At 41.8% G+C, this 22,218-nt stretch overlaps 1 protein-coding gene across 1 annotated transcript in view; it reads left to right on the top strand.

The window, feature by feature from the left end:
* Positions 1–16,892, top strand: part of LOC132111809 (glycine N-methyltransferase-like) — a 65,408-nt gene extending 48,516 nt beyond the window's left edge. Inside the window, exon 6 of the mRNA XM_059519415.1 lies at positions 16,474–16,892. Coding sequence (XP_059375398.1) covers positions 16,474–16,645 — 172 coding nt within the window. The 3' untranslated portion in view covers positions 16,646–16,892. The remainder of the gene's footprint in view (positions 1–16,473) is intronic.
* Positions 16,893–22,218: the final 5,326 nt, after the last annotated feature.

Below are 22,218 nucleotides of genomic sequence, written 5' to 3'. Positions count from 1 at the left end.
GGGCCTGGTGCTTTTTTCCTTTTCTGCTTCCAGAAGACCTGGCGCACCGCATCCTCGCTGATCTGTATTGCAGGTGTGGGGGAGAGGGGGGATGCAGGAGGTGTGAATGGTGAGAGCGCTTGATTGGAGAGGTGTTCAGGGTGGGTTGCAGGAGTTGTGAGTGGTGTGAACAGTTGTTTGGAGAGGCATTCAGGGTTGGTTGCAGGAGTTGTGAATGGTGAGAGCGGTTGATTGGAGAGGTGATCAGGATGGGTTGCAGGAGCTGTGAATGGTGTGAACGGTTGTTTGGAGAGGCATTCAGGGTTGGTTGCAGGAGTTGTGAATGGTGTGAATGGTTGTGTGGGGAGGTGTTCAGGGCAGGTGATGGGTGTTCTTTCAAACCTGCAGTAAAACTCGTTCAGATCGTCTGCCAGTCGTTGATTCTCCACAGTGCTGGGGGGTGGTGTCTTGTAATTGGTGATCTTCTTTAGGCTTTTCCACACTGATGCGGAGTCGTTCAAAGTGAACTGAGTCCTTATTTTTTCAGAATAATTCCTCTTTGCCACTTTGATCTCCTTTTCCAGTGTGTATTTAGCCTGTTTATACAAGACATTGTCCCCCTTCCTGTAAGCATCTTCTTTGGCCTGACGGAGCTGTCTGAGTTTTGCAGTGAACCACGGTTTGTCATTGTTGTAATTTGAGTCTTGGTAGGAATACACATATCCTCACAGAAACTGATATATGATGTTACGGTCTCTGTGAGTTCATCCAGATCTGTGGCAGCAGCTTCAAAAACACTCAAATCAGTGAGATCAAAACAAGATTGTAAATCCTGCTCTGCTTCATTAGTCCATCTTTTTACAGTCCTTAATACAGGTTTAGCTGATTTTAGTTTCTGCCTGTAGGTCGGTATAAGATGAACCAGAAGGTGATCAGAACGTCCCAAAGCTGCTCGTGGAACAGAGTGAAATGCATCCTTTATTGTTGTGTAACAGTGATCCAATATATTACTGTCTCTTGTGGGACAAGTAACATGCTGTCTGTATTTTGGCAGTTCACGGGAGAGATTGGCTTTATTAAAGTCCCCAAGAATGATTAAAACAGAGTCTGGGTGTTGTTGTTCTGTCTCTGTGATCTGCTCAGCGAGTTTCTGTAAAGCTGAGCTCACGTGCGCTTGAGGAGGGATGTAAACACTAACCAGAATGAACGAATGAATCTCCCGCGGCGAATAGAACGGCTTGCAGTTAATGAAGAGCGTTTCGAGATTTGAGCAGCACGTCTTCTTTAACACAGTTACATCTGTACACCACCGTTCATTGATGTAAAAGCATGTCCCGCCGCCGCGCGATTTCCCCGTTGATTCTGCGTCGCGATCCGCTCTAAACAGCTGAAAGTCCGGCAGATGGAGCGCGCTGTCCGGTATGGTGTCATTCAGCCAAGTTTCCGTGAAACACAGAGCAGCAGAGTGAGAGAAATCTTTATTTGTCCGAGAGAGCAGAAGCAGTTCGTCCGTTTTGTTGGGTAGAGAGCGGAGATTTGCCAGATGGATGCTAGGCAACGGCGTTCGAAATCCGCGTTTTCTGAGTCTCACGAGCGCGCCAGCTCTTTTTCCCCGTCTGCGCGTCCTCTTGAAGCGTGTGATCAGCGCAGCCGCTCCGCCGACAAGAATGTCCAGCAAAACATCAGAATAGTCGAAAACCGGTGAAATATCGGGAGATGTGTGTTGCCGAATATCCAGCAATTCGTCCCTGGTGAAACTGATTGCAGGAATATAACTAAAGACAGGACAAACTAACAAAAACACAAAAACAACTGCAGAGCACGTCACGGAGGCAGCCATCCTGTATCGGCGCCACTCAAAGACTCGATTAAAATCGATTATTAAAATAGTTGTCAACTAATTTAGTCATCGATTCGTTGCTAAATAACTTATTTGCCGTAAGCGGCTCATTTCGGGCATATTTCAAATCTGCGGTGACCAAAGTGTGGCAGTAATGAGCCACCGGAGGTTTTACTCAGCCAGTACAACAGGAGAAGTAGCGAATAGCCAATAGCTGGCCTCGTTTTATGTCACGTGCTTCCCGAAACAGCGTCTCTGCAGCATTCAGCGGGATGTGGGAGTACTTTACTTTGAGCCTTCAAAAAAGAAGATTAACCTGTAAACTCTGCACTACTGAACTGTTTAAGGGGCCGTTTACATATCACGTCTTTTGCGCGCTCATGTTCATTATTTCCAATGTAGGCGCGCAGTATGCACGCTCATAATGGAAGCGACGCGGTCGCGACGCGCCCGTTTTTCCAGGGGCGTCCGCACCGCATCGAGTTAAAAACATTTCAACTTTTCAGAATGCGGCAAGCGCACCGCGGGTCATGTGACAAGAACTAAATAATCAGCTTCATCCTTTCCCGTAACAACGTTTAAAGCTCAGCCAAGATGAAGGAACAGCTGATCATAGCTGTATATGGATTTCCATTTTGAAATAAATTTAGTAGCAGAGCTACTGCAAGCGATTTTTAGAGTGCAAATCCATTTATCCTTTGCTGAAATTTCCGCGTCTTCAAGGAGAGAGCACGTCATGGTTGCTTAGCAAAGGCAGACGCGTCAGGGGCGCTTCTGCCCGAGCGCTTTGGAAAGGAGGAGAAAGTGGTGCGCCTAGCGTTTTCCACGCGTTTTTAGGCGCGATATGTGAACGGCCCCTAAGACTTTTATTTGTGCAGATTCTCCAGTACAATGTTGTTTGCAAATGTTTAGTCGTAAAAGCTGATAACATTGCCTTTTAACAGTTAACATTTAAAGCTTTACAAACATGTTCTGTGATCAGTTTGTCGTTTACCAGTTCATAATTCAGTGGTGCAGCCTAATTATGACTGAATGGGAAAGGTAAATGTTTAAAGATATTTGAAATGCACTTTTTTTCTAAGTATTCACTGCTCTTTTTCAAACAGCAGGTTTTTTTGTGTGTGTCCGATTTTTTTTTTTTCTGGACAACCTTCTGATGGATTTTACTTTAAATTGTGAGTTCCATTCAGGTTTCATGCCATTGGCACTTTATTCGAAGGATTGTTTACAATTTCACAGCATAAGCTATAAAGCTGTTTCCCAGTAAATAATAAAATACAACGCACTGCAATCTTATTCTGTTTTATCCTTATTCTTCGTGAAAATATGTTCTGAAAGATTCCTTAACAAGCTTTGTTCGGGATGTTAAACTACTTTAGGAGCTCTAAGGACTGCCATGGTGAAAACATTATTTGAAATCTCCTTGTGAAATTTGCTAGAGTATGGGTCAGTGTTTTGATTGCAGAAGAGTTCAACAAAAGGATTACTAACACATAAAACAACTCCAGGTATATTTTTGATGAGGATATGACAATGCAAAATGGTTAAAATCTCTTAAAAATCTATGCTGAATGATAAAGACCCTTTATTAATAATTTACTTGGGGGGGGGGGGGGTGGAAAAAACTAAAATATAAGTACATAAACCGATTAATCGTAAAAATAATCGACAGATTAATCGATAATCAAAATAATCATTAGTTGCAGCCCTAATTTTGACCAAGTGAGGCCCAGGATGGGCTCCTGATACCCAGTTAATCCCAGGAAGGGCTCCTGTTCCCCAGTTAAGCCCAGGAAGAGCTCCTGATCCCCAGTTAAGCCCAGGATGAGCTCCAGCCCCAGATCTCGCTCCAGTGTCAGCTCCAGCCCCAGAGCTTGCTCCAGTGCCAGCTCCACCCAGGGCTATTATGGCTGTGGCCTGGGTCCAGTTGGACTCCTACTGTACCAGATCCCTCCTGTCTCCTCCATGGCTCCTCCCACCATCTGCTCCACCTTGGGCCATTATGGCAGTGGCTTGGGTCCAGCTGGACTCCTCCTGCTCTAGATCCCTCCTGTCTCCTCTCTCTGCTGGTCCCATCCAGCCCCTTCTTCCATTGTTTCCTCATCCAGCCCTGAGAGGGCTTCCAATTCCCCAGTGCCTGTTTCCCAGTTAAGCCCAGAATGGGCTCCTGTTCCCCAGTTAGGTCCAGGATGGGCTCCTGTTCCCAAGTTAAGCCCAGGATGGGCTCCTGTTCCCTAGTTAAGCCCAGGAAGGGCTCCTGTTCCCCAGTTAAGCCCAGGATTGGCTCCAGCCCCAGAGCTCGCTCCAGTGTCTGCTCCAGCCCCAGAGCTCTTAGAAGGTGTCGTTCAGTGCCTGCTCTTAGAAGGTGTCCTCTTGTGGCTGCTCATCCGAAATGACCACCCTCCCACCTGTCTGCTGGCCCCCTCCCGGGAGTCCGTCCTCCACTGAAACCTCCTCCCAAGTTCCCACCCATTCCCCCTCCACTCTGTTGTTCCATGGTGTGAGATCGCACCTTCCGGGAGGGGGGAGTAATGTCACATCCCTGGACTAATTATGTTTTTTTTCCATTCCCCATGTTCTCTGTGACCCAGTTTCTGTCTCCCGTGTTTACTTAATTTGATTCCAGATGTGTCAAGTTTCTTCCCCATGTGTTCCATGCCCCCATTAATTTAGTCATTCCTCTCATCTGTGTTTCTCCAATTATATTTTGTATAAAAGTCCTAGTCATTTCAGTCTGTTTTTTTTAGGATTCTTTAATGAATAGAAAGCTAAAAAAACATAATTGATAGTAAATCAACATATTGAATGATTTCTGAAGGATTATGTGACACTGAAGACTGGTGTAGGCAAGTCAAGTCAAGTCGCCTTTATTTATATAGCGCTTTAAACAAAATACATTGCGTCAAAGCAACTGAACAACATTCATTAGGAAAACAGTGTGTCAGTAATGCAAAATGACAGTTAAAGGCAGTTCATCATTGTATTCAGTGATGTCATCTCTGTTCAGTTTAAATAGTGTCTGTGCATTCATTTGCAATCAAGTCAACAATATCGCTGTAAATGAAGTGACCCCAACTAAGCAAGCCAGAGGCGACAGCGGCAAGGAACCAAAACTCCATCGGTGACAGAATGGAGAAAAAAACCTTGAGAGAAACCAGGCTCAGTTGGGGGGCCAGTTCTCCTCTGACCAGACGAAACCAGCAGTTCAATTCCAGGCTGCAGCAAAGTCAGATTGTGCAAAAGAATCATCTGGTTTTTTTGGTCTTGTCCCGGTGGTCGTCTGAGATGAGGTTTTTACCCCCTGTATCTGGGGCTCTAGTTGTCCTGTTCTCCGCTGTCTTTTTAGGGCTGTAAAGGTCCTTTCTAGGTGCTGATCCACCATCTGGGCTGGATACGTACTGGATCCGGGTGACTGCAGTGACCCTCTGATCTGGATACAGACTGGATCTGGTGGCTACAGTGACCTCGGAATAAGAGAGAAACAGACTAATATTAGCGTAGATGCTGTTCTTCTAATGATGTAGCAAGTACATAGGGTGTTATGGGAAGTGTTCCCGGTTCCGGTGTACCTAATTAATACAGCCTAAAAATAATTTAACGGATTTAGATATTAGAAGCATATTAGTGTACTATGTGTAAACCAGATTAAAGAGATGGGTCTTTAATCTAGATTTAACCTGCAAGAATGTGTCTGCCTCCCGAACAATGTTAGGTAGGTTATTCCAGAGTTAAGGCACCAAATAGGAAAAGGATCTACCGCCCGCAGTTGATTTTGGAATTCTAGGTCTTATCAAATTGCCTGAGTTTTGAGAACGCAGCGAACGTGGAGGATTATAATGTAACAAGAGCTCATTCAAATACTGAGGTGCTAAACCATTCAGGGCTTTATAAGTAATAAGCAATATTTTAAAATCTATACGATGTTTGATAGGGAGCCAGTGCAGTGTTGACAGGACCGGGCTAATATGGTCATACTTCCTGGTTCTAGTAAGAACTCTTGCTGCTGCATTTTGGACCAGCTGTAGTTTGTTTACTAAGCGTTCAGAACAACCACCCAATAAAGCATTACAATAATCTAACCTTGAGGTCATAATTGCATGGATTAACATTTCTGCATTTGACATTGAGAGCATAGGCCGTATTTTAGATATATTTTTGAAATGGAAAAATTCAGTTTTACAAATGCTAGAAATGTGGCTTTCTAACGAAAGATTGCTATCAAATAGCACACCTAGGTTCCTAACAGATGACAAAGAATTGACAGAGCAGCCATCAAGTCTTAGACAGTGTTCTAGGTTATTACATGCAGTTTTTAGGTCCTATAATTAACATCTGGTTTTTTTTCAGAATTTAGCAGTAAGAAATTACTTGTCATCCAGTTTTTTATATCGACTATGCATTCCATTCGTTTTTCAAATTGGTGTGTTTCACCGGGCCGCGATGAAATATAGAGCTGAGTACAGTCGTGGCCAAAAGTTTTGAGAATTACATAAATATTGGAAATTGGAAAAGTTGCTGCTTAAGTTTTTATAATAGCAATTTGCATATACTCCAGAATGTTATGAAGAGTGATCAGATGAATTGCATAGTCCTTCTTTGCCATGAAAATTAACTTAATCCCAAAAAAACCTTTCAACTGCATTTCATTGCTGTCATTAAAGGACCTGCTGAGATCATTTCAGTAATCGTCTTGTTAACTCAGGTGAGAATGTTGACGAGCATAAGGCTGGAGATCATTATGTCAGGCTGATTGGGTTAGAATGGCAGACTTGACATGTTAAAAGTGGGTGATGCTTGAAATCATTGTTCTTCTATTGTTAACCATGGTGACCTGCAAAGAAACGCGTGCAGCCATCATTGCGTTGCATAAAAATGGCTTCACGGGCAAGGATATTGTGGCTTCTAAGATTGCACCTAAATCAACAATTTATAGGATCATCAAGAACTTCAAGGAAAGAGGTTCAATTCTTGTAAAGAAGGCTTCAGGGCGTCCAAGAAAGTCCAGCAAGCGCCAGGATCATCTCCTAAAGAGGATTCAGCTGCGGGATCGGAGTGCCACCAGTGCAGAGCTTGCTCAGGAATGGCAGCAGGCAGGTGTGAGCGCATCTGCATGCACAGTGAGGCGAAGACTTTTGGAAGATGGCCTGGTGTCAAGAAGGGCAGCAAAGAAGCCACTTCTCTCCAAAAAAACATCAGGGACAGATTGATCTTCTGCAGAAAGTATAGTGAATGGACTGCTGAGGACTGGGGCAAAGTCATATTCTCAGATGAAGTCCCTTTCCGATTGTTTGGGGCATCTGGAAAAAGGCTTGTCCGGAGAAGAAAAGGTGAGCGCCACCATCAGTCCTGTGTCATGCCAACAGTAAAGCATCCTGACACCATTCATGTGTGGGGTTGCTTCTCATCCAAGGGAGTGGGCTCACTCACAATTCTGCCCAAAAACACAGCCATGAATAAAGAATGGTACCAAAACACCCTCCAACAGCAACTTCTTCCAACAATCCAACAACAGTTTGGTGAAGATCAATGCATTTTCCAGCACGATGGAGCACCGTGCCATAAGGTAAAAGTGATAACTAAGTGGCTCGGGTACAAGAATGTTGAAATTTTGGGTCGATGGCCTGGAAACTCCCCAGATCTTAATCCCATTGAGAACTTGTGGTCAATCCTCAAGAGGCGGGAGGACAAACAAAAACCCACTAATTCTGACAAACTACAGATCTGACAAACAAGAACTAATTATGAAAGAATGGGTTGCTATCAGTCAGGATTTGGCCCAGAAGTTGATTGAGAGCATGCCCAGTCGAATTGCAGAGGTCCTGAAAAAGAAGGGCCAACACTGCAAATACTGACTCTTTGCATAAATGTCATGTAATTGTCGATAAAAGCCTTTGAAACGTATAAAGTGCTTGTAATTATATTTCAGTACATCACAGAAACAACTGAAACAAAGATCTAAAAGCAGTTTAGCGGCAAACTTTTTGAAAACTAATATTTATGTAATTCTCAAAACTTTTGGCCATGACTGTATAATCAGCATTACAGTGAAAGCTAACACCGTGTTTCCTGATGATATCTCCCAAGGATAAAATGTAAAGCGTGTATAACGGCCCTAGTACTGAGCCTTGAGGTACTCCATACTGCACTTGTGATCGTTATGATACCTCTTCATTCACTGCTACGAATTGATGGCAGTCATATAAGTACGATTTAAACCATGCTAATGCACTTCCATTAATGCCAACAAAGTGTTCTAGTCTATGCAAAAGAATGTTGTGGTCAATAGTGTCGAACGTAGCACTACGATCCAATAGCACTAATAGAGAGATACAACCACGATCAGATGATAAGAGCAGGTCATTTGTAACTCTAAAGAGAGCAGTCTCAGTACTATGATACATGTCACCATATTCTAGTTTTTTTTAGATGGTGGGTTTGGTGGGTTTTTGTTAAATGTGAATTTATATAGTACACAAGTTTTACAATTTGAGTTGAATTACTGAAATAAATGAACTTTTCCACAACATTCTAATTCATGAGGTGCACCTGTATTTGTCCTCTCCATCTCTAACTGTATTGAGCAAGATAAATAACCATAGTGACGCTTGCAAAATTGGCAAAACAATCATCCATATATTATCTAAAATACAATATGCACAATCTGCAATAATACACCATCCAGTTATGTGAAACTTTGTTCATGCATTTAAAGTAATAATAATAATAAAAAGATAAGCCTTACATTTATGAATGATTTGTCTGATGAATGATCAGATTTCGTGTGCTAGGTGGTCAAACAATTAGTGAATCCCTAGTACATGCAAATAATGTATAGTAACTGATTAAGATATAAGTAAATTTCTTGTGGAAGTGGAATAAATATGTTGCTTACCAAGTACTCAGAGTCATGGCTATTTAGATATTAGACCGAAAATGGTTACCGAACGGTTCTTTGCTCAAGATGGCGCCGGTGTATGGCTTGCCGTCTGGTACCTGTTTTTATGTTATTTTGTTTTGTTTTATTCTGTTTGTCTCATTTCTGGTCCAAGATGCAACTGCCGTCTTGGTTTATGATCGTCTTACGCTGATTAACATAAGAAATTCTGTGGATAGACAGTTTGAGCAAGAACGTGGAAGACTATCACTTCTTCCTCCAGTCCTGTTTGAAGTGCCGCTGGCCTTGTGTCAGCTTCCCTGGCCTTTTTTCCCAAAAAAGCGTCGAAGAAGACATGGAAAACGAGGCGGGCTTTCTGTCATGCTTAAGGCTAAACTGCTGTTGGCGTCTAGGATCGACTTCAACCATTCTGGTTCCAAAGGCGAGTGGGCCTATCATCAATTAGTTTATCAGCGATCTCTGGAGCCGGAGTATGCGTGGATTCGTCAGATTGCAGTGGAAATCTCAGCAGAACATATATATCGGATGCCGTATCTCCGTAAAGATGGGGGTGTGTGTCTCCAAAATTTTCAATCATTGTGTCGCTCATCACAGTCGGTAGGCGACTCTTTATTCATCAAAATGGCACTGGTTAATGCGAGATTGCTTTGCAATAAGACATTATTTTGAGGGATTTTTTTTTTTTCAAAATCATCCATCCATCTTCTACCGCTTATCCGGGGCCGGGTCGCGGGGGCAGCAGTCTAAGCAGAGAACCCCAGACTTCCCTCTCCCTAGACACTTCCTCCAGCTCTTCTGGGGGGACACCGAGGCGTTCCCAGGCCAGCCGGGAGACATAGTCTCTCCAGCGTGTCCTAGGTCTCCCCCGGGGTCTCCTCCCAGTGGGATGTGCCCGGAACACCTTCCCGGGAAGGCGTCCAGGAGGCATCCGGAACAGATGCCCGAGCCACCTCAGCTGACCCCTCTCGATGTGGAGGAGCAGCGGCTCTACTCTGAGCTCCTCCCGGGTGACTGAGCTTCTCACCCTATCTCTAAGAGATCGCCCAGCCACCCTGCGGAGAAAGCACATTTCGGCCGCCTGTATCCGGGATCTTGTCCTTTCGGTCATGACCCAAAGCTCATGACCATAGGTGAGAGTAGGAACGTAGATTGACCGGTAAATCGAGAGCTTCGCCTTGCGGCTCAGCTCTTTCTTCACCACGACAGACCGGTACATCGACCGCATTACTGCAGAAGCTGCACCGATCCGTCTGTCAATCTCCCGTTCCATCCTTCCCTCACTCGTGAACAAGACCCCAAGATACTTAAACTCCTCCACTTGAGGCAGGAACTCTCCACCAACCTGAAGTGGGCAAGCCACCCTTTTCCGACTGAGGACCATGGCCTCGGATTTGGAGGTGCTGATTCTCATCCCAGCCGCTTCACACTCGGCTGCAAACCGTCCCAGTGCATGCTGAAGGTCCTGGCCTGATGAGGCCAACACGACAACATCATCCGCAAAGAGCAGAGACGAAATCGTGTTGTCACCAAACCTGACCCCCTCCGGCCCCTGGCTGCGCCTAGAAATTCTGTCCATAAAAATCATGAACAGAACCGGCGACAAAGGGGAACCCTGCCGGAGTCCAACACGCACCGGGAACAAGTCTGACTTACAGCTGGCAATACGAACCAAGCTCCTGCTCCGTTCGTACAGGGACCGGATAGCCCTTATCAAAGGGCCCCGGACCCCATACTCCCGGAGAACCCTCCACAGGCCGCCGCGAGGGACACAGTCGAATGCCTTCTCCAAATCCACAAAGCACATGTGGACTGGTTGGGCATACTCCCATGAACCCTCCAGCACCCTGTAGAGGGTATAGAGCTGGTCCAGTGTTCCACGGCCTGGACGAAAACCACACTGTTCCTCCTGAATCCGAGGTTCTACTATCGGCCGGATTCTCCTCTCCAGTACCCTGGCATAGACTTTCCCAGGGAGGCTGAGAAGTGTGATCCCCCTGTAGTTGGAACACACCCTCCGGTCCCCCTTCTTAAAAAGAGGGACCACCACCCCGGTCTGCCATCCCAGAGGCACCGTCCCCGACTGCCACGCGATGCTGGATGTTGTGGGGCTGTCTTGGCTGACACGCCTCTGCAGCATCAAAATCATTGGATGTTCTATTTTAGACTGAGACGTGGCTATCCTCTGCGATCTAAGTCTTTTGGGATTTCTCTTCCATATCAGCCTGTTAAATCTTGTCCACCCACACGTTTGTGTCGTATGTTGAACTCTACATTTACATTTACATTTATTCATTTAGCAGACGCTTTTATCCAAAGCGACTTACAGATGAGGACAGTGGAAGCAATCAAAAACAACAAAAAGAGCAACGATATATAAGTGCTATAACAAGTCTCAGTTAGTTTAACACAGTACACCTAGCATGGGATTTTAAATAATATAATATAAAGAAAACAGATAGAATAAAAAAAGAATAGAGCAAGCTAGTGTTAGAGGTCTTTACACATACACACACACACACATACAATTGCATAATTAATGAAAAGAAAATAGAATATAAAAAGATTAGAAAGGTAGTTAGATTTTTTTAAAGAATAGAATTAGAATAGTGAGTGTTAAAGTTAGAGGGTCAAATAAAGATGGAAGAGATGTGTTTTAAGCCGATTCTTGAAGATGGCTAAGGACTCAGCTGTCCGGATTGAGTTGGGGAGGTCATTCCACCAGGAGGGAACATTTAATTTAAAAGTCCGTAAAAGTGACTGTGCTTCTTTGGGATGACACAATCAAGCGACGTTCACTTGCAGAACGCAAGCTTCTAAAGGGCACATAAGTCTGAAGTAACAAATTTAGGTAAATGGGTGCAGAGCCAGTGGTAGTTTTGTAGGCAAACATCAATGCCTTGAATTTTATACGAGCAGCTATTGGAAGCCAGTGCAAATTGATAAACAGAGGTGTGACATGTACCCTCTTTGGCTCATTAAAAATTAATCTTGCTGCCTCTGAAGGTGAAACGTGTAAAAACTAAGGTAGAGCCTTGGTTAAATGATACTACATGAGCTCTCAGACAAACTTGCAGAAGAGCAGAGCGTAAATGGCACAAGGACAGGCTCCAGGTGTCTTTTGAAATTTTGAGGAATTCTTTGCATGTCTACCAAAAAACAGTTAAGGCAGCAAAGGTGAAGTACTTTTCTGATATTATTGAAAATAATTGTCACAGACCTACAGTATTGTTTCACCTGTTAGCCAGCACCAGAACGCCCTCGTCCTGAAAGCCTCTAAACTCGCACGTGTCAGTGTTTACGAATAGATTAAATGAAACGGGACAAATTTAATCTTGACAAACTATGTATCATTATAAAGATCTAAGCCTCAAGCATCGACGACAGATCACTGTTTTTCAATGGAAAGCTTATAAAGACTGTATTTGCTACATTTGTGTAAGCAGTATACATAAAAACATCAGCAATGGAAATGCTGTACATACCAGATCCGTCGTAATAACGAGTCATAAACACATCCACAGCTGTAAATCCCGGTTTAGTTAGAAAGGTAAGGGTCCACTGAACGACATCTCATGGAGCACGTTTAGTCCAACGAAGCAATAATGTTGTAATATGGATCATAATTCCTTTGTTTACGTTCAGTTCTTCAGCGACATAATTGTTTGTGTCCGTTATTTAATAGCTCACGGTCAGAAACTGCGTCTTGGTAGTAAAAAAACGGCATGGTTTTGCAGTGTACAGTGTCACAAACAGATTGAGACAATCCACCGGAAAAAAAATGAATGAAAGATAGGCGAAAGATAGTATATTTGAATTTTGGCACTCCCTCGTGTATGATCACGGCTATCAAAGTGAACGCATCTATATGAATAGAGAGAGTGGATTATTTACTTTGGCACATTTGTGTTATTAGAATCTGTATAAGTGGCCATCAGCACTTATTTGCATCGTAATTCATAGTAAATGCTGCATTTCTAGCAATCTCAGGATTTTCTTTAACTGGCAAACAAAGTTAAATCTTTTTTTTTCTTATTATTCTTATTCTTCTTACTCAAATTATTAGGGCCCGAGCACCGAGGTGTGAGGACCCTCTTGTATCTGCTTTGTTTATTATTATTATTATTATTATTATTATTATTATTATTCTCCCGAATGAATCGCATTTTTGAGGGCTTAAACATGCTCAAAAAGTCATGAAACTTTGCACATGCGTCAAACCTGGTGAAAATTTTCGTCTGATATAGGATTCAGAAGAAGGTGTGGCAAAATGGCTTGACAGCGCCACCTATACTAAGAAAATCAACAGCCTTCCAGCTATGTTTCACGTACATGCACGAAAATTGGCACACATATTTAACACACCAATACCTACAAAAAAGAGGTCCCACTTTATATTAGGTGGCCTTAACTACTATGTACTTTCATAAAAAAATAAGTACAATGTACTTATTGTGTTCATATTGTATTGTAAAACACTTTTGCTGCTATTGAGGTGGGATAGGGGTAAGGTTAGGGAGAGGGTTGGAGGTATGGGTAAGTTTAAGGCTGGGTTAAGGTGTAAAGTATGGGTCAACAGTGTAATTATAAATGTAATTACAGAAATTAAATACAGATGTAATTACATGTAGTTTTTTTTTTATATAAGTACACTGTAAAAACATGTATGTACACAATAAGTACATTGTACTAAATTATTAATTAAAATGTAAGTACATAGTATTTAAGGCCACTTAATATAAAGTGGGTCCAAAAAGACTCTTGGAGCAAAATTCTAAACCCAACAGGAAGCCGGTTATTTTTTATATTATGAGCAAATTTTGTGAAATTTTTCGAAATTTCGATGATTCGCCATGAAAAATGAAGTTGCTATAACTCAGACATACAATGTCCGATCTTCCCCAAACTTCACATGTGTGATAAGAGTCCTGGCCTGAACACATCTGTAGGCCAATATTCCATCGGGTGTGGCAAAATGGCTCGATAGCGCCACCTATACACTTTCAACATAGCGTGCCTCGAGCTCCGTTTCACGTACATGTACAAAAATCGGTACACACATGTAACACACCAATACCTACAAAAAAGTCTCTTGGTACGAAATCCGAATCCCAACAGGAAGTCGGTTATTTAGAATTTTCGCTGCAAAATTGTTGTTTTTGACATTTTCAGGGGTTGTACTTTAACGAACTCCTCCTAGAGATTCATTCAGATCAATACCAAACTTGGTCAGTTAAATCTAAAGGCCTTTGCGATGTTAAATTGCGAAGATCTTGAGGTTTCGTTAAGGGGCGTGTCCATGGCGGCCTGACAAATTTCGATGTTTCGCCATGAAAAAGGAAGTTGCTGTAACTCAGACATACAATGTCCAATCTGCCCCAAACTTCACATATTAGATAAGACTTCTGCCCTTAACAGATCTACATGCCCATATTCAGTTATAGTCATAGCGCCACCTGCTGGCAACAGGAAGTGACATGTTTTACGCTGCGACACACTACTCCTAGAAATCTTTTGACATTAATGTATTTTTTGTGGTCAATCTAATCTAAAGGCCTGTGCAATGTTAAATTGTGGAGATCTTCAGTTTTTGTTAAAGGGTGTGTCCATGGCGCCATGACAAAATTTGATGTCTCGCCACAGCAAGAGAAGTTGTTGTAACTCAGGCATAAAATGTTCAATCTTCCCCAGACTCTGCATGTTCGATAAGAGTCCTGGCCTGAACACATCTGAAGGCCAATATTCCATTATAATGATAGCGCCACCTGCTGGCAACAGAAAGATTGGCACATATATGGAATAAACATTGATATATTCACTTATATTTATGAGTTTAAATGCATATTTCTCACCGTTCACCTATTTACTAAAGCCACTCGCTGCCGGTGAGCCCAGGTGCGAGGGCCCGTTCATCGCTGCTTGCAGCTTTAATTCTTATTGTATTTTTCTAGTGCCAAATAAATCACTTATATGATGTCTAAGTTTCTGTCTAGTGTTTTATAATGGAAAAAAAAACTATGCAGTGGTATGTTTAATGACTAAATAGTTTGTAGAAGCCTTCGATACTATTGGGAAATATATTTTCTTAAATTTGGGGGGTGGGGGTGTAGACATAGTCTCATAAAAATATTTGCATTTTTCTCATTTTTCATGAAATCTTATTCAGATTTGAAATAGAAACTCATGAGACATGTGACTTTCAACCCATTACTTTTCTAGATTGCTTCAGGTATCATTTCATGTATTTTCATATCAAATAAAAAAATATTTAAGTGTGGTAAAAAAAAAGGCACTTCAGTGTATATAACTTTTAATATTTTTGAGCATTATCAAATCTAGTTGATAAAAAGTAAAACCCAAAGGGTCTTCTTTCCAAAGACACCAAAATTATGTTTGTAACACACCGAAGTAGGAAACTGTTACAATTATAAGTTTGGTAGAGCACTTTCAGCTGTGAGTCCCATAATGGGGACTCACACTGTTTTAAACTGGTTTAAGTCCTATCTAACAAATAGGAGCTTTTCAGTTACCCTGGGCTATGTTTCATCATCATCTGCCTCTCTTACATGTGGGATCCCACAAGGCTCCATTTTGGGACCTACTCTGTTTTCATTGTATATGCTGCCAACTGGATCTATCTTTATTAAACATGGTATATCGTTTCACTGCTACGCTGATGATACGCAGATCTATGTACCTTTAAAGAAGAAAGGAAACTTTTTAGAAGCTCTTCTCGCATGCTTAAAGGACTTGAAAACATGGTTGGCTGTGAATTTTCTGCACTTAAATTAAATTAAAACCAAAACTATTGTTTTTGCTCCCTCCAATGCATCTGGGTCTACTAATATTGATTAAGGCCCTATATCTATCTATGGTAAATCCATGGTAAAAAATGTAGGTGTAATTTTTGATGATGCCTTGAAATTTGATAAGCAGATCAATGGTGTTGTTCGATCAGGGTTTTTTCAACTAAAGATTAAACCATTTTTATCCTTTTGTGGTTTTGAAAGAGTGATGCATGCTTTTGTGTCTTCCCGTTTGGACTACTGTAATTCCCTGTATGTGGGGATTAGTCAATCCACCCTTTCACGACTGCAGATTGTCCAGGATGCCGCTGCAAGGTTGTTAACTGGTTCTCGGAAACGGGACCATATCACTCCCATTTTGTTATCTTTGCATCGGTTGCCGGTCAATTATAGAATTGATTTTAAAATTTTGCTGTTTGTTTTTAAATCTTTAAACAGCCTTGCTCTATCTTATATTACAGATCTGTCGCAACCGTACACTCCATCAAGGTCTTTTAGGTCTTCTGACCAGAAACTTTTGATTGTTCCTAGGTCGAGACGCAAACAGTGGGGGGATCGTGCTTTTGCAATAGTGGCCCCAAGGCTTTGGAATAGTTTACTGCCTCCACATTGGTGTAATTTAAGTCCCTTTTAAAAACTCATTTATTCTCCCATGGTTTTTTGCTAAATGCTATTCAGTGATATGTTATTTGTGAAATGTTTTTTTGTGTATATGCTGTTTGTTTATTTACGTTTTTAGAATCTGTACAGCACATTGGTCAACTTGTTTGTAATTGTGCTTTAGAAATAAACTGCCTTGCCTTGCCCTTTTGATACCTCACTACATGAGGTTTTCACTGAACTGTAGCCATTTTAAATGAAATAAGTAGTGTGTGTGTGTGTGTGTGTGTGTGAATTGGTTCTATATGATGTTGCATGCATGATGTTCTTAAAAAGTTTTCTTTTCTGTCTTGTAGTAAATTCCGCCTGTCATATTACCCCCATCGTTTGGAGAGTTTTAAGGAGATTTTGAGAGCATCGTTCTTTGGAAAATGCGAGCACAATGTATATGGAGACTTCAAGCAATACATCCCAGGTCAAGGAGATGTGCCCTGTTATTTCATTCATGTGGTTAAAAAGACTACTTAAAGCAACATGTATTCTGCCATTTTATTTCATCTTCACATGAAAAAAAAAAAACATGTCAGACAGAATGTGTTTTTTGTGTTATGTAAACATGCGCTAGATGGATGTCCCACATGTCAAATTACAGAAGTCACAATAAAAAGATAAATGCATAAAAACCCCTTTATCACCCATGAATATTAAAGCATACTGGAATATGCTATGTAATATAAACAGATAAGTAAGCAATATAAGAGTGGTTGTCACACAAGTACGAAAGTATATCCATGTTATTCAGAGTAAAAGCACTAATCGTGCTATAATATAGACTTGTTCGGTGTCGTGTTATAGCTGTGTGGGCAGAGTCGGCATGGGGGAAAACAGTGCTTTTCCCCTTATTGGAAAAACATGGTGTTGACTCGGAATGGCATACATAAAATCATTTTTGCCGCTTGAGGTGTTGTTTCCCAACATTTTTGTTATGTGATTGAGCAAGAGACAGCTTACTACAAGCCTATACAAGAACGAGATGGCTTGTGAAAGTAAACATTTGTCATTTTGTTTTGCTTAATTTTAATAAAAGTAATGAAAGACGAGTAAAAGCCTGTCATATTTTCTTATTGTTATATTAAAAAGATTTTTAACATTGACAAAACAGGTTACATTAAGGTCCACTTAAATAATACACAGCATTATTCTATGAGGTGTGTGCTGCGGCTGCCTAATAATTTTCACAAATACATGGCGTAAAATAAAAAGATAACATGAAAATATGTATCTAAAAAAAAAAATATGATAATAATGATTATTGGTTACTGCAGTTAAACCATGTTAAAAACAATGTTCTGCTACACTAACCATAGATTAACCATGATATTTGTAGTAAAACTGGTTATAGGCTATGACTGGTAATAAAAAAAAAAAGCTTGGCTAGCCTACTTTGCTTTTACTATAGTAATACAATTGTTAATTTTCATAAGGAATTGTGTATAATAATATGAAATAAATGTTTTAAAAGATTATGACATCACAAAATATCATGGAGTGATATTTATTTAATTGTGATGAGAAGGATGGATACTGTGCAGGGGGACAGGACTGATGACAAATCATTGTGGCAAGTGTAGCCTACCTCCGGTAGTCGGTTTGTTTATCAGTCATATACATCTTCAGATCAGGTTTTTTAACTTATCAGAGGTACAGAACGCAATAGAACAACTTTTTGGCACTGCACCAATCAAAAATCTAACTAAATCTTCACAAAAGTAAAGATCAAGTGCCTAACCAGGTCTCTGCACGTTAATTCAAATGGTTTGTTTTCCCCCACGGCATAAACGGTTATGACGTTTTTGTGGGCTTCCCAGCAATGCCGAACAAGTCTATTACTTTTAAATACAAGTGATATAATTATAAGTCACTCTGTTTGGAACTGTGTATCAAAAATAGGCAAAGCTGAAGTAGCAATTCATACTGAAAGTTCGAGAAACACACAGTATGAATATTTTTGAATAAATTTTGTTTAATGATATATAAAGATTAAAGTTTACTGGACCTTTTTTTTCAGTGTTCAAACTGTATTTTCTTAAACATCTTATGTAGATTTTACCACTTTTTCTTAAGGTTTTTAAGACTTTATTGTATTTTCCTTCATGTGAGTTGACGCATATCAAAGTCCTTCGACACCCACACAATGTCAGGACTTTCTGGTGTTGCATTCCAAAATAAAATCCCTCATTCTGTGTCAAGCGTGTTACACACTTCAGGCTGCACTTACCCCCCTGTTGTGCTGCAAGCGGCAACTACCCCTGTGCCCATCAGCACTAAAAGAGCATTTCCCTGAAAGAGCAACTTTCTCTAAAAGAGCTTCACTGGTGTGTCTTTATAAAGACGACGGATTATCTTTATATGGATGCCCTTTCACCTGTGCGTTTCTGGATACGATCGTTACCTGACACTAGGTAATGGTCACTATCGCTGCCTCACCTGTCTGGGCATTAAACATGCGGAGGTGGCTTTCATGGATGACTCTCGGAGCTGCTGACCAGGCTTCGCTACCTCCAGGGGGCGGAGTTCCATTGGCTCTGCCACAATCTAAGGCTCGCCCTTGCGGCTGCCAGGCGATAACTACTTCCGGCAATAGCACGGGCGGTTTGAGGGTCACAGTTGTGGCAAACCCCTTGGGGGCCACCACTCCTCCAGCACCTCCGATCCAGTTGGGCAGCCCGTGGAACGTGCTGGGCTCTCTTCAAAGAGTGTACCAGTGGTATCCAGAGGGGCCCCTCCTGATAACTGGATGTCGATCACTGTATCGGAGGGAGAGCTCTCTGAGGAAGATTTGGCTGCGCCCCAGGCCAAGGCACTGAAGGACCTGCACTAGGGTGGTCACAATCCAGAAATTCTGAAAGAATTCCAAACCGCCATCGACCTCATGCTCCGAGCGAGGAAGGTCACAGAGAGTTCTCTGGGTCATGCCATATCTAGCTGTGTTTGGCTGACATGAAGGACACCGACAAGGTACAAATCCTCAATGCCCCCGTGTCCCAGACCGGCCTCTTCGGCAACACGGTCAGCAGTTTTTCCTTATCTCTGGGTCCCAGGAGGGCACAGAGAGTTGCGGAAAGCCTAACACTGGACCTCACTCATTTTTGCCAGTGGGCAACAGCAAGCGGTTCTAGAGCATCAACAAAGATATTAGATATAAAGATATATTAGCACAAGGTCCTGCCCTTCGGGCTGTCCCTGGCTCCCTGTGTCTTCTCTTGTTCCCATCAGAGAGCAGGGTGTTCATCTCCTCAACTAACTCGATGATTGGCTTATACTAGCATAATCTCGGGATCAGTTGTGCGAGCACAGTGACCTGTTGCTACTGCACCTCAGTCTGTTGGGTCTTCAGGCTGTTGTCCAGACCTCTGGAAACTTAATGACCTACCCCAAGAAGTAGTGGAGACCATCACTTCTGCGAGAGCACCGTCAACGAGAAACGCTTGCGCCTCGAAATGGAATCTGTTTGTCGAGTTGTATTCTTCTAGACGAGAAGACCCCCAGAGATGCCCAATCAGGATCATGCTTTCCTTTTTGCAGCAAGGGCTTGAACGAAGGCTGCTTCCCTCCACCCTCAAAGAGCGGCTGGGTCACCGACTCGGCTCTTTGGCAAAACCTGGTATGCATTGCACCTGCTGCCTTCTTATACTCATGCTGTGATCAGCTGCACCTGGATGCAGTATCTGCATGCCAATGGTCATTGGCTCACTTAGTTTACACTCAAAGTAGATTGGTCAATCGAAGTGATATCCCAATGGTCATCTGAGATGTTCCATGTAGGACAATGAAATGTTTTACAATTTAAAGCATTTTAAATGACGACAATATTAGTTATATTCATTTTTATTTTGTGGAACAGTTAAAATGCCATGTCATGTTAAAAAACCCATATATATATATATATATATATATATATTAGGGGTGTAACGGTACCTGTATTCGTACCGGACCGTTTCGGTACAGGGCTTTCGGTACGGTGCACGTGTGTGAGGGAATGCAATATTTTGTATGCGGAAAATAAGTACATTTTCGTGATTTCCAAACGAACATATTAAGTGGCGGAAATCGTTCAGCACAAATCCCGCCCTGCAGCTGATTCTAAGGCCGGCGACACACTGGATGCGTGGCGCAAGCGTCTCAGCTGCGTGACGTGTCCGTTTTTAATTCGGCTCCCATGTTAACAGGTTAAGAGCTTGCAGACTGCCTGCGTGAGACGTGCGTCCGCACGGAAAACACGTGCATGCTAGAAATAGAACCGACGCCTATTTTTCACGCGACATGCAAGCATGTTGGAAGCGTTTCCAGGCAAAATAGAATAGGAAAATATGTTTATATGTCATTTTGTACACAAATACATATTAATTCATGACACACAAAGTCTATAGGTTGACATAAATTCAGATGTAAATGTAATTTAAAAAATAAATTAATAATTATCGATTTTCAAATATTGCACCTGTCAAACATAGTCTATTTTGCCGTCAATACTGTTGACGGTGTCCTTTATCAGTAGGCTTTATATTTATGCTCAACATGAAGTATAGATATTGTTGTCATGAAGACAAGAGCCTGGTCTGTCGGCGGCCTCCCTCTGTGTCACCTACAGCAGCAGCATGCTGGGATTGGTAATGCTGCACTGTAATCATAGTTATTTATTTATATTTTTCATTATATTTTATTATATGATATTGGTTTGAGACTGAGAGTATTTTATTTAGTGGAGAACTTTGCAGCAGTATTTTATTTATGGCGTTATTTTTTAGTCAAAAGTTATGAGCGTGTAAGACATGCTCACGAGCACATTATGTTATTTCACACGCGCAAAAATGAACCTTCAGCTGGCATGATAAAAGTACTCGCGCACAAATTCAACAAACGAGAGGTGTACATGTAGCTGCGAGCGAGGGCCTGGCATACTCTCATAGGTTAACTCTGCTTGTACAGTGGAATTCTGCTCGCGGAGTGCTGTTTTGCTTGCGCAGTGGACTTCTGCTCGCTCAGCTGATTTCTGCTCCCTCGAGTCTACATGACTTTTGACAATTTGGGGGCGGAAACCAAGGAGGGCACTGACCCTCTTATGATTGGTCACTTTCACACAGGGACATCCTTGTACCTTGATTGACAGCTCTCATTACAGGAAGCACGGAGTTGGGTTAAGTTACCACCGAAGAAGAGTGGAAATGAATTATGGTGCATTCAAGTCATCTCGTATAAATCATATTTACAAGTTGAAAGCACATGAACGCCACAACAATATCGTAAAAACCAGTGGGGAGCTCGGGATTTTCTTTAAGCCCCGATCTGTACGAGTTGGGGGCGTGTCAGTGATTAACATGGCGGAATATACAATACTTAAAGGTATTTAGCTGTGATATTGTCAGGCTTTTCTATTTACAGCGCTGTAAGTTAATCGACGACGCATAATATGATGGCATTATAATATAACAATGCAAATTGTAACAATAAAGTTGGCAGCGGCTTCATAAATTAATTTAAAACATTAAAAAACGAAGTATACCTAATGCACATTTCTTTGTTCTTCATTTTCTACAACAAGAGTTTAAGAACATTGCTGTATTTTTGTTTTTTTAATTAAGAGAAAGTACTCCGGCATCATACTCCGACCAAAGTGACTTGAACGCACATGCCGTCATAAGCACGACTTCCCACCTCGTGCGTACGAACTTCCCAGGAGGACTTGAACGCACCATTAGAATGAGTTTTCTAATATACATAAAATGTCTCTGCACGTATAAAATGCTGCGCAGATCATAGTTAAATCAATTACCATCTATGTATATATTTGCGAACGATGAAGCCTACGTTTTGTTAAGTAAGTTAACATTAACGTTACATATTTTTGAGCAACAAGTAACGTGACTACCCTATTCGTTCTGTAACTAACGCCTTAGCCAACACTTGTGATACTGATCACCCGACACTCATTTTAAAACTTTTAATCTTTAAAAACTGCATCTTAGACAACTAACGTTAGGCTAACTGAATCATAACATAATTGTTTTCACATGTAAAAGTACATGTGAAAACAATTATGT

This window comes from Carassius carassius, chromosome 31 (genome assembly GCF_963082965.1).
Source record: "Carassius carassius chromosome 31, fCarCar2.1, whole genome shotgun sequence".
Lineage (NCBI taxonomy): Eukaryota > Metazoa > Chordata > Actinopteri > Cypriniformes > Cyprinidae > Carassius > Carassius carassius.
Note: the sequence above shows the minus strand (reverse complement) of the source record. Positions and strands in the feature narration are given on the sequence as shown.